This window comes from Theropithecus gelada, chromosome 9 (assembly GCF_003255815.1).
Source record: "Theropithecus gelada isolate Dixy chromosome 9, Tgel_1.0, whole genome shotgun sequence".
Taxonomy (NCBI): Eukaryota; Metazoa; Chordata; class Mammalia; order Primates; family Cercopithecidae; genus Theropithecus; species Theropithecus gelada.
In genome coordinates this window covers 25395836-25409550 of record NC_037677.1, presented here as the reverse complement: position 1 = coordinate 25409550, position 13715 = coordinate 25395836, and the positions used below count along the sequence as shown (strand labels likewise).

The 13715-nt window shown below is 43.4% G+C and overlaps 1 protein-coding gene across 4 annotated transcripts in view; it reads left to right on the top strand.

Annotated features, from left to right (window-relative positions):
- The window catches only part of KIAA1217 (KIAA1217 ortholog), an 890216-nt gene that overhangs the window by 727072 nt on the left and 149429 nt on the right, over positions 1-13715 (top strand). For all 4 annotated transcript variants that reach the window (XM_025397473.1, XM_025397471.1, XM_025397470.1 and 1 more), the window contains 2 exons: positions 7062-7260; positions 13015-13108. In XM_025397473.1, the coding sequence (XP_025253258.1) occupies positions 7062-7260; positions 13015-13108 (293 nt within the window). The remainder of the gene's footprint in view (positions 1-7061; positions 7261-13014; positions 13109-13715) is intronic.

Sequence of the window (13715 nt, the reverse complement as noted above, 5' to 3'; positions counted from 1 at the left end):
GTAATATGTGGGAGTACCCTTGTCAGCACTATTTATTGTATCAACCTTTGCCAATGTCGTAGGTGTAAAAAGTCACCTTGTTATTTTAATTTTAATATTTTTCTTAAGTTGAAAACTTTTTTCCCATCAGAAAATGCTATAAGAATCCTTTATATATTTAAGGCATTAGCCATTTGCCATTGGTATTGCAGATGGTGATCTGCATAATCCTAAAATGGATTTGGAGAAACTGAGGCATTTAGTTTATTTGGAATTGTCACCATCAGCTGCCTGCAGAAGATGCCCTTCAGGGAAAATGGTATTGCCATTCCAAAAGGCACGCATACATCATACTAACTTGGCCACATTACAGGGATAATTTAACGTGTTTCAACTAAAGGTATCTGAACATCTACTAGGTACCTAACTCTGTATCTTACCATCTGGTGAGGGAAACTGTATACAACGAACCATAACGCAGAATTAAAAGCCATGTTTGCAGCCTGGTGTGGTGGCTCACGCTTGTAATCCTAGCACTGTGGGAGGCCAAGGTGGACGAATCACCTGAGGTCAGGAGTTTGAGACCAGCCTGGCCAACATACCAAAACCCCGTCTCTACTAATAAAATACAAAAATTAGCCAGGCACGGGAGCACATACCTGTAGTCCCAGCTACTCAGGAGGCTGAAGCAGGAGAATCACTTGAACCCAGGAGATGTGAGGTTGCAGTGAGCCAAGATTGCACCATTGCACTCCAGCTTGGGCAACAGAGCAAGACTCCATCTGGAAAAAAAAAAAAAAAAAAAAAAAGCCATGCTTGCAATCTCAACAAAACACAGTATGAGCACATCGCTGAGGTAAATTAATTCCTTCATTCCTGATGAGGAAATGATGGAGTAGCAATGGGGGAAGATTGTTCAGAGGACTTGATATGCATGTGAAGCAAAGAGGTGGTGAGAAGCGGGTGGCGCAGCGTGTGGGATGAATGTGCACCGTAAGAGGTCCAGTCTCACTGCGGTGCCCTAGCAAAGTGGGACGCTTTGGAAAAATAAGGCAGGAAGAAGAGTTGAGGTCACATGGTGAATATCCTTGGATACCATGTTAAGATAAAGATATTTTAGAAGATGTCCCACATTCTGGAGCTGATTCTGAGACGCAAAAGATAATGAAGATGTGTGGGCACAAGTGTGACCTGCCAACTGCACCCTGCTTTTTGTAAAATGTGAGTAAGAGATCTTGGTTAAAAATCCATGTTGCCTTTGCAAAGCCATGGAGGTGAAAGAACCCTTCAGTGTTCAGGCTTCTCAGGAGGACACTGAGCATTGCAAGGTTCATATCAGCACTCACTCTGGCACAGTTTTCAGAGCTCAGCACCTCCCCCTCCCACCCTACACTCCCCATCCAGCATGTGGATGGATTCTAACCCTGTGATGGCATTCTCTTCGGTTGAGGTAAAGACAGGAATCTTTTTTCTGAGCTGCACCCAGCATGCTTCAATATCTTCAAGCAGATGGTCAGCCTAAAAGTGTGAGGACAGCTCAGGTCGTCCTGAGGGGATGCTTGCAGGAGATGGACAGAGTTAAATGAAGGATTTCAGGAGAAATATGCTTCAAGAAAGAGAGCATGTCATCTGTGGATTTGGCAGAAGTGGACATATCGCTTAGTGATGAGTTGCAACTTTTAGGCAAATTGCTTGGATCTTCTGAGCTTTTATTTCCTTATCTGAGAAACGGGGTCATAGTATCCATTGACAACAGATACTGTGCTGATGAGATGAAATACATACACACGGTTTCTGACATAAAGCAGGCATCCTATAAATGCATTTCTCTCGTCCTCATCCCTTCTTCATAAAAAGGGAGTTTGGGAGGCAGAGTCCCTCGGACAACCTCTGGGAATCTGGGGCAGCCAGCACTAACTCGGAGCGAGGGAGCCTGTGCCAAAGCATGCGGAATCTCTAGAAACCATGTGAGTTTCTGTTCATCACCGTGCCAATAAAATGCCATCGGATATTAAGAGAATTCCTTCTGAGTCTAAGCATTTCTAAATACCTTTCCTGGATTGAGAAAGCAAACCGTGTAAAAGCCAAGCGTGAAAAGACTATTCTGTTTGCAAAGGCATTTTTCCCATCCTCCCTGGCTTGTCACGTTCTGTGACTGGACTCATGCACCCAGCTGGCAGCTGCTCCAGCCAGACCCTGAGGTAACTATAGTTTAGGCCTGTTTTTTTTTTTTTTTTTCTTCCCTACTCCAGAGCCTACAAATTCTATTTCAAGCATATGCATGTACAGAATGCAGATGTGGGGATGAAAATCAGACCATCTTGGGGAGCGAGGCTGCGATACTTAACTGTAGGGAGGCCATTAGTGGCCTTTCTGCAGTGGCCTCGCCCAGACATGGCTGGGGCATGGACCTCAAGAGTGGTTTTGGCCTTTTGATGTAGCATAGCAATCACATGGGACAATCACCACACTTCCCACTTGGGGCCAAGGCATTGCGTGATCTGTGATCAGACAGGCTTGAAAGGTGTTCTCTGCATTCTGAGGAATGTGTAACAGCATGGAGTTTCTGGAAAACTAGTTCCCTGAAAAAAGCTGAGGTTCAACACAGGGATGAATGGAGACGGGACATGGAGCTCTTATGCCTGACATGAAAGGACTGCTCTAGTCAAGGAAACAGCCACTTCAGAATGTGTTTCTACTGGATACAAACCAAGGGCAAGGTCACTAGGCTGGTTACATCATCTAGCAAAAGCTCTTGTAGCTGGGATAGACCTGCAAATGAGACATTCCTTTTCAGTGACTGATACATCATTCATTTATTCATTCAGCAAATATTTATTGAGAAACTACTATGTAACAGGTAGTCTCATAAGTACTAAGGATACAGTAGCAAACAACAAAAACTTAAAAAAAAATCCCTTAGCCCTAGCTACTCTTGAAGCCTGGAGTTTGAGGCTGCGGTGAGATATGCTCATACCACTGCACTCCAGCCTGGGTGACAGAGCAAGACCCCATCTCTTTAGAGATAATTAAAATATGAATTATAACATAGAGTAGAAAATGCTAAGAAAACAGACATAAAGCAAGTATAAAAGTATGAAATAGTACGGAGAATGGGTACTAAAATTCTAGCCGAGCGGGGCAGGCAAGAGACAACAACTTTAATAGAGACCTGACTGATGGTTTGGATAGAGATAGACCTAGATCAAAAATATTTCCCTCCAGGTTTTCAAAGGCATTGCTCCATTATCTTTTGGTTTCTGAAGTTCCTGCTGAGAAAGCTATTGCCTTTCTGATACCTGCTCCTTCCTATGTGACTTTTTACCTGTACTGGGGGCTTTTAGGGTTTCTGTTTTCCTCCTGTCTTCTGGAATGTCTCAGTGACAAACCTGTGTGTTGAGTATTTCATGAACTTTTACAATCTGCGATCTCATGTCCTTCAATTTACGGGGAAAAAAGAACATTCTTTTTTCCAACACTGTTTTGGAAAACTCTGTTTTTTTTTGATTTTTTTAACCTAAATCTCTATTACTGGGGATCTGGGTGCTCTGACATAATCCTATGTTTCATATTGCTTTTCTCTCTTTTCCCATCTCTGCTTCTTTTTTGGGGGGTGGGGGGGCTCCACTTTCTGAGATTGCATCAACTTTTCTTCTTCACTGAATTTTTAAATTCTGCTCTCATGGTTCCCAGAGACTGGTCTTATCTTCCAAATGCTCCCCCTTTTTCTGGACTGTCTGATCTCTTCTGAGTTTCTTTTTCCTGCTTCTTTGGGTGTTTTCATTTGTGTTAGAAGCTTTTATAAAAAATGTTTGTGAAATCTTGGGAGTCTGTTAATGTAAGAGGGAGGCACAGTTGTCATTTCGGCAAGTTTTATACGTGGCTTTGGCTGCTTCACTATGGGGTGACCAGATAGAACCTGAATATGGCCCTCAAAAATCTGTTTGTCAGGCTAGGCGTGGTGGCTCATGCCTGTCATCCCAGCACTTTGGGAGTCTGAGGTGGTCAGGTCACTTGAGCCCAGGAGTTCAAGACCAGCCTAGGCAACATGGCAAAACCCCATCACTGAAAAAAAAAAAATACAAAAAATTAGCTGGATGTAGTGGTGCCTTCCTATGGTCCCACGTACTCAGGGGGCTGAGGAGGGAGGATAGCTTGAATTCATAAGGTTGGGGCTGCAGCGAGCCCTGATCATGTCACTGCACTCCAGCCTAGGCGACACAGCAAGGCAAGACCCAGTCTCTCACATACACACAAAAGTTTGTCTCTTCTCATGGGTCATTCAGCATTCCTAGAGGGGGACCCTCCAGTGTCCTGACTAAGGTGCTGGCCCCTTTGCCAGCATTCAGTCGAGGACACATCAGCTCCTTCCCCTATGCCCGGTCAGCCAGAATCCAGTGTGTTTGGTGTGGGCTCTTCCATCTTCTGTGGATGCGATGGTGGCTACTTGGCTGAGCAGGGTGGGAAGAGAGATGGACATCTGCTACATCAGTGGTCCCTGGCCTTTTTGGCACCAGGAACCGGTTTTGTGGAAGAATTTTTCCATGGACAGAGTTAGGGGGAGATGGTTTCAGGATGATTCAAATGCATTACATTTAGCATGCACTTTATTTTTATTATTATTGCATTGTAATATGTAATGAAATAATTATACAACTCACCATAATGTAGAATCAGTGGAAGCCCTGAGCTTGTTTTCCTGCACCTAGTCAGTCCCATCTGGAGGTGATGAGTGACAATGACAGATCATCAGGCATGGGATTCTCTTAAGGAGCATGCAACCTAGATCCCTCACCATGCGCAGTTCACAACAGGGTTCACACTCTTATGAGAATCTTATGCTGATGCTGATCTGACAGGAGGCGGAGCTCAGGCAGTAATTCGAGCAATGGGGAGCGGCTGTAAATACAGATGAAGATTCCCTCACTCAACCATGGCTCACTTTCTGCTATGTGGCCCGGTTCCTAACAAGCCAAGGACTGGTACTGGTTTGTGGCCTGAAGGCCAGGGACCTTTGTGCTATACCATTTTAAAATCAAGTTCAGTCAGGCATCATGCATTCAACTCACTCTGCATTTCTACCTTCAGAAGGGTCGGGAGCCTCATTTCCTGAGTTTCCCTGGCTCTGCGTGTTTTATGTTGAGTTATTCCCTTGAAGGTTTGGGTGTCAGCTTGCTCTTGTCTACTGTTACTTCCTCTCTCATTCCCTTACTTCTTTGATGTATGCTTTTGTATCCCTTATTGTCACTTTAATGGAATTTCTGGAGGAAGCAGAGACAAATGTATTACATGGGCTGCCATATTGAACCGGAAGTCATTCTTTTCTCTTTTGAGTTTCTCTTGCCAAAGCTTACTCCAGTGGTAGTAGTTCACCCCCAGTAGATTCTCACAAAAAGCAAGACTCAAATTCAGTGTCAGGATTGTAGATACCCTGTTTCAGTTATCTGTTTCTGAATAACAAGTCACCCTAAGCATAGTGACTTTACATGACAGTCATTTATTTGCTTATGATTCTGCAATTTGGACAGTGCTTGGAGGGGCCATCTCATTTGTGCTGGCATCAGCTGGGGTAGCTCACCTGGGACTGGGGAGTCCACTCCCAAGATGACTTATCCACATAACCTCAGTGGTTCCAGCTGTAAAATGCAGGCTTAGATGGGGTGGTTCTTCAGCATGTGACTTCCCTGTGTGGCTTGGTTGGACTCCTTAGAGCTGAGTTCTGAAAGGAAACATCCCCAAAGCAAGCTCACCAAGAGGACACACTCCAGGGTGCAAACACATATCAAGCTTTCCTTTTGCTTCACACTTGCTAATATCCCATTAGCCAAAGCAAGTCACACAGCCAAGCCCAGAATCAACGTGAAACAGAACTGCTCTCCACAGCGGGGTGAATGCTAGGAGGCAGGGTGCGCTGGGGGTCACATACCCCCTGAAACTCTGGGATCCTGTGCTTTTTCCATTTTATTTCTGAAACATTGAGGTGCTGGATTCTTTTCTTATAGATAGTTTAGCACGATATAAACATTCAATAGATATGTATTAGAACCACAGAAATCTTGTTGCATTTCCACTGAAAATGTTTCTGAATGGACTAGAAAGATTTCAGCTATGTAGCTTACCCATGGCTATAATGATTGTGTTCCTAGTTAATGAAAGACATGAAAAAAAAAATCACTCTATGAGGTCACATTTCTAAATATACCTTTCCAGGGAATTAAGTACTGTCTTTTTTTTTTTTTTTTTGGCTGGAGTGCAGTGGCGTGATCTCAGCTCACTGCAGCCTCCCAGGTTCAAACAATTCTCTTGCCTCAGCCTCCTGAGTAGCTGGGATTACAGGTGTGTGCCGTCACACCCGGCTAATTTTTGTATTTTTAGTAGAGATGGGGTTTCACCATGTTGGCCAGGCTGGTCTCAAACTCTTGACCTTAAGTGATTCGCCTGCCTCAGCCTCCCAAAGTGCTGGGATTACAGGCGTGAGTCACCACACCTGGCCAAGTATTGTCTTTTGCTTTAGGCTATCAGAGGTTTGCTTCTTGCATGTTTGTTTGTTTTTGAGTCAGAGTCTCACTCTATTACTTAGGCTGGAATGCGGTGGTGCAATCACAGCTTACTGGAGCTTCCAGCTCCTAGGCTCAAGTTATCTTCCCACCACAGCCTCCTGAGTAGCTGGGACTACAGGCATGTGCTACCACACCCAGCTATTTTTTTTTTTTTTTCCCAAAGAGATGGGATCCCACTATATTGCCCAGGTGAGTCTCGAACTCCTGGCCTCAAGTGATCCTTTTGCCATGGCCTCCCAAAACACTGGGATTACAGACATAAGCCATTGCACCCAGCCCTTGAATTTAAAATAGTTGAAAATTAGGCTCTTTAACACCTGCTTGGACTTCAAAGAATGAAGGTGGGTACTTATGCAATAACCAAACAGTGCATTCCTTGGAAATTCCGAACTAGATCTCTTGTTACATGCTTGCCAAGCTGGTCCTGAATGTTCCCAGGTGCAGCAGGAAAGAAGTGGCGCAGCTTGTGCTGTATCCCCTCAGTCTTGACCTGTGACTAATAACTGTTTCGTCTGTGTGCAGGGGTTCTCTATCTCCAGTATGGAGACGAAACCAAGCAGCTCAGGATGCCGAATGAGATCACAAGTGCAGACACAATCCGTGCTCTCTTCGTAAGTGCCTTCCCACAGCAGCTCACCATGAAAATGCTGGAATCGCCCAGTGTCGCCATTTACATCAAAGATGAAAGCAGAAATGTTTATTATGAATTAAATGATGTAAGGTAAGTTGTGACATCATTTTTTGCCTGCAATATTGCATTAGAGTTTTTCTGTTTGTTTTTGAGTTTGTTTTTACCCACTATATTGCACCTAGAGTGTGTGTGTGTGTGTGTGTGTGTGTGTGTGTGTTTTGGTCCATCATATTGCTTTCATAGAGTTTATACCAAATTCTGATTCCTCTATATCCTAGTGAAGAAAGCAGATTCATTATCCTGATTGGTAGGCTATTTCACTATCTGGTTTTCTACAATTCATTTGCAAGGTATAGCTTATAAAAATGAGGAGAAACTTCTCCCCCACAGATTGTTGGATGCTACATCTGGAAAGAACATTAGAAATGATTGAGTTCACCATGTTATCTAAGAGTTAGGGAAACTAAGGCCCAGAAAGGTGGTGGAGAGACCTGATCAAGGGCGTAAGAGTTGAAGGCAGTACTTGATATTGGCACTTTCCCAATTCCCTCTCAAGTGTTCTTTCCTCCATAGACAGCCCCTGTGGACATTTTAGGTAATGATCCCACTGGGTCATTATTTACACATAACAAGTTAGAATAAAAGCAGTGGACTCTGTATTATTTTCCACAAGAAAAGAAACTGAGAAGCATCCTCACTTTCCATTCATTTCTTAAATAGTTGTCCTTTCCCCAAAGATCTTACTGTCCAGGTAACCTTTCTCCAGGGCGCCCAGTTGAATATCCTCCAAAATTAAGCTCAATGGACTCCTGCTATTGATGGGACTGAAAGTCGGTTAGAAACAAAAGCATCTCTGTCTCTCTCTCTCTCTTTTTTTTTTTTTTTTTTTTTTTGAGACAGAGTCTTGCTCTGTCGCCCAGGCTGGAGTGCAATGGCACGATCTCGGTTCACTGCAACCTCCGCCTCCTGGGTTCAAGCGATTCTCCTGCCTCAGCTTCCCAAGTAACTGGGATTACAGGCAGCTGCCACCAGGCCCAGCTAATTTTTTTGTACTTTTAGCAGATATGGGGTTTTACCATGTGAGTCAGGCTGGTCTCAAACTCCTGACCTCAGGTGATCTACCCGCCTTGGCCTCCCAGAGTGCTGGGATTACAGGTGTGACCACCGTGCCCAGCCTCGTCTCTCCTTTTTTGAAGACAGGATCTTGCTCTGTCACCCAGGCTGGACCTCAGTGGCATGATCATGGCTCAGTGCAGCCTCGACCTTCTGGGCTCAAATGATCCTTCCACCTCTGCCTTCCAAGTAGCTGGGCCTACTGGCACATGCCACCACATCTGGCTAATTTTTAAATTTTTTGTAGAGACAGAATCTCCATATGTTGCCCAGGCTGGTCTGGAACTCCTGAGGCAAGCCATCCTCTAGTCTCGGACTCCCAAATGGTTGTGATTATAAGCGTGAGCCACCACACCCGGCTCAAAAGCATCTTTATTGTCATTTTGGTGTCATGTATATAGCAGGAAGAACTCATTTGATCTGTTCCAACCAGACAACCTGGAAAACAGGACTTAGATCAACACAAGCAATCAGTTGCTAGTATGGCCTCTGAACATTTTAGAACTCCACAGGTTATTGAGTGACTGATCCAGCCATTTCATTTTATGGAACCAGAAACTCAGACTCATAAAATTTGAAGGACTTATTCAAAAGCACACAGCCAACTAAGTACCAAGCTCTGCCCCAAACATGGCTGTCCACATTTCTTTTTTTCTTTTTTTTTGAGACGGAGTCTCGCTCTGTCGCCCAGGCTGGAGGGCGGTGGCACAAGGTCTCTGCTCACTGCAAGCTCCGCCTCCCGGGTTCACGCCATTCTCCTATCTCGGCCTCTGAGTAGCTGGGACTACAGGCGCCCGCCACCATGCCCGGCTCATTTTCTTTATTTTTAGTAGAGACGGGGTTTCATCGTGTTAGCCAGGATGGTCTCGATCTCCTGACCTCGTGATCCACCCGCCTCAGCCTCCCAAAGTGCTGGGATTACAGGCGTGAGTCACCACGCCCGGCTGCTGTCCACATTTCTTGGTCAAGAACTTTTTGATCCCTTGGAATGTTCCCTCACCAAATCATTGGGGGCAGGACTTGGGGTTTCTGAGTCCACACCCTGGGGGGATAGCAAGTTGCCCTGTTTCTTCATCAGGGAATTAATGGGTACCACTTTTTAAAAATATGCCTCTAGTGCATCAAAAATGTAAAGTGATCTGTATCTACCAATGATCACGAATGACATATTTAGGCATGTTCCCAGGTGTATGAGTAATTTAGAACTTTCAAAGTTTGACACATGCCTCCAGGTATAGATGCTACATCTGTTGCACAACCTTACAGCTTTTTAAAAATGTGTTTAAATATTCATGAGTACCCGAAAATTCGTGTTTAGTTTTGAACTAAATTATTAATCAAGCTGTCACCGAAAGAAATTTTTTGCCTTCACAAAGTGTAAACTTGAAACATGAAATAATCACATTATATTTAAAGACTACGTTTGTAGTAATATAATCCCATGTAGTGTTTTTACACGGAGCTGCCAGTTACAACAATCCTCTTATATTTCTGCATTTGCAATTAGAGGAATTGAAGGACACAGTAATAGCAAGTAAACATGCAACTTAGGGAAGCCACACTTGATTATGGAGCTCACGGCTGGCGAGGTTATTATGAGTAATTGGGCCTCACTGTCTTGCAGCCTGTGCAAGGATTTTTATATTACAATGAGTCACCATTTTTCTAGAGCCTTTCCCAAGCTTCAAAGTATGGCTACTTTGACTTCTTTTTTACACCGTTTGGGAAAGTCGAGAAGTAGTCACAAAATAAAAGAAATGAGAGGGAGGAAAAAGAAGAAAAGGTCATGATTCTCCTTAATGGAAATCCAGTTGATAAAATGAATGAAATCATCAGTCAATATGCTGACGTTTGTGAAAATGATGATCTTGTTGATCTAAAAGTTGTAGTACTGATAACCTGACTTCTTGTTGTTGTTGTTGGTGGTGGTGGTGGTGGTGGTGGTGTTGAGACAGAGTCTCACTCTGTCACCCAGGCTGGAGTGCAGTGGCGCAATCTCGGCTCACTGCAAGCTCCACCTCCCAGGTTCACGCCATTCTCCTGCCTCAGCCTCAGGAGTAGCTGGGACTACAGGCGCCCGCCACCATGCCAGGCTAATTTTTTGTATTTTTTAGAAGAGACGGGGTTTCATCGTGTTAGCCAGGATAGTCTCGATCTCCTGACCTCGTGATCCGCCTGCCTCAGCCTCCCAAAATGCTGGTGAGCCACTGTGCCTGGCTTTTTTTTTTTTTTTTGGAGACAGAATCTCACTCTGTTGCCCAAGTTGGAGTGCAGTGGCATGATCTCAGTTCACTGCAGCTACCACCTCCTGGGTTCAGGCAATTCTCATTCCTCAGCCTCCCGGGTAGCTGAGACTATAGGTGTGCACCACCATGCCAGGCTAATTTTTGTATTTTTAGTAGAGATGGGGTTTCACCACGTTAGCCAGGTTGTTCTCAAACTCCTGACTTCAAGTGATCTGCCCACCTCGGCCTCCCAAAGTGCTGGGATTATGGGCATGACCCCACTGCTCCTGGCCTGATAGCCTAATGTTTTTAAAAAAACTCTCATTTAAAATATTTAAGTGGAAAGATCATCAATTTATAAATTTGTCTGTAATTTTACTTTTCAGTTACTTTGATTTAAATATAAAAAATGAACCTAAAAATGTTCAAATGAAGACTATGTTTTATTTGGTGATGACAATAATGTTTATGCTATGTGAGCACATGCATGTCGCTTCCAAAGAATTATTCTCTCTTTGATTTTATGCATAAAATGCCTTGATTATATTTTACTTGAATTGTAGAAGAAATTTTCGCCACCAGCATTATATAAGACAAAAAAAAAAAAAAAGGCTGGGCGCAGTGGCTCACGCCTGTAATCCCAGCACTTTGGGAGGCCGAGGCGGGCAGATCAAGAGGTCAGGAGATCGAGACTATCCTGGCTAACACCGTGAAACCCCATCTCTACTAAAAATACAAAAAATTTGCTGAGCGTGGTGGCGGGCACCTGTAGTCCCAGCTGCTGGGGAAGCTGAGGCAGGAGAATCGCGTGAACCCAGGAGGCGGAGCTTGCAGTGAGCCAAGATCGCACCACTGCCCTCCAGCTTGGGCGACAGAGCGAGACTCCGTCTCAAAAAAAAAAAAAAAAAAAGACAAAAAAAAAGTATCATGTAGATTTCAACTGAAGACAGTGACTTTCATCATCTAAATTCAGAGACAAATTTCACTGCACATCCTTCAGTGTTTCTGAAGTGCGAGCATATTTGTTAAACAGTTGCCTATTTCATCATCGTTGTTAGGCTCCTCATATTTTCCTTAGGGAAATGCTACGGAGATTCAGGTCAGAATATTGTGTTGTAAATATTGCCACAGTAAGTGCAACCCCGGCCTTTACTGTTGGTTCAGCTCAGATGAATATGTTTCTAAAGTCATGATAAACCAACCTCATGCATTTTAAATACCTCCAGAATCACAGTCTTTTTCATGGCTCCCGTGAGGTTTTCTATTTTTTCATGTCCTCGCCTGTGACTCCTTCCTCTGGCCCAGTGGTGACCCCTTAGTGGAGCCCCACATCCTACCTCTGTGAGTCTCCCCTTCATAGTCACTCAGCCCCCTTTAATAACAAGGGCTGCTGGTTCCTCCTCAAGCCGACTTCTAACAAGCTACTGGAGAAACCGTGCAAGCTTGGGCTAGTCATTGCTTCAAAGCAATTACTGGCGGATATTTAAAGAAGAGAAACAAGACTAGTCCAGGAATCCTCCACTTCAGTTAAAACAGAAACACAAGCCAGTAATCCCAGTGGTTGGGTCAGCCTACTAAATGAGGCTGCACCTGGAGGAGAGGAATTCGTCCTCCTGCACACATTTCTCTGAGCTAGCCGAGCCAGCATTGGAAGGGATCACAGTGTAGACAGAGCCAAAAGGGCCCTGGGTGGCCCTTTTGCTGATGAAAGCTGAACATGGAGGGAGAGGAACTTCGTAGATATTCAGGTGCTCTTCAATAATTTTAAGGTAGGCTCTGACCCTGTCTTTTGCTACGTTATGACACCTTGGCTCTAAGAGCTGGGTTCGGAGAAAAAAGAAGCACTTACCTGCTGCTATTTCTTCACATCCAGCAATTCGATTTGTACATAGAAAAACTATTTTTCTAACCCACTATGGAAAGGAAAAAGGCATAGTAAAAATATTAGATGTTTGTGATACTGTTTCTTTTTTTTTTTTTCTGGACTCCAGATACCTTTTCTTTCAGTTGCCGAAAGTGTTTGAAGGCAAAAAAAAAGAAAAGAAAAGAAAAGAAAATCTTCTTTCATGTTCATTCATTAGATAAGCAGCAAACCAGGTGTTTGGGAAAAGTAAATAATTAAATATTTAAATATTAACCAAATCTCTTTGAATGTATTGTAAATATTGGAACTTTATTGTCTTTTTTTTAAAGTCTTAACTTTCCATACTCGGCATCTTGAAAGAAAGTTCGTGCTACCCAGTGTTTATGGGTGGGGAGCTATACTGGAGAAATGATACTTTCCTGAGGAACAAGAAAAGGAGAGAAAAGCTGAAGTCATTTTTCTTCTTCTTTTCCTTATTTATAATTGCCTATTTTATGGTCACATAGCTTTTGACTGGCGTATTGTAGATAGCCTTTGCATTGTGTGTTCATGTTTTTTACCTGATCTTTAAGGGCAGGCTAAGGAAATGGCCAAAGTCAGGCTTCTTTCATCTGCCATAGTTATTGATGTTTTTGATTCCAGGAGCATTCAAGACAGATCACTCCTCAAAGTGTACAACAAGGATCCTGCACATGCATTTAATCACACACCAAAAACTATGAATGGAGACCTGAGGGTAAGTGTTTCTGTCCTATTTTTTATTTTATTCAGTGGGTCAAAGCATCCTTCCTCTTGCTTGTACTCCTGATGTAATCATACTCTACAGCTGAGTTTTGGGGGGTTCTCCACACTCATCTCACCTAGTGGATCATTATTTGTTCTTGGTAGAAAAGTAAGATTTCCTGGTTATTTAGGGCAAAGGGATTAAAATAAGGCCGGGCACATCCTAATTTATCTTTAAGCAAGGAGTTATGTCCTTACTTTAAATAAATTCTGAAAATCTTCCTATCAAAGGGTCCCTGGTCCATAATACATTAACCGGCTCAGAAGATCTCTTGCATTTTTTTCCTCCAATTAAAGGAAACCTAACATACAAACAGGCAGACAGCAAGGTGCACAATTGCGTGGAAAATCTATTCATATTCTTACATGAGCTCTTCCAAGTCCTAACATTCTAATACAATTTCTCACCTTCTAATTCAGGAGCTACCCTGGAAGAATTTTGTTGTTGTGCTGTCTTAAATATTATCAAATCCTCTCTGAACCATGTTGAGGGCATAATACAAAAATCTGCATGATTTGGGAACTAAAATTCTCTAGATTTAGATTGTCTCAGGAGATTA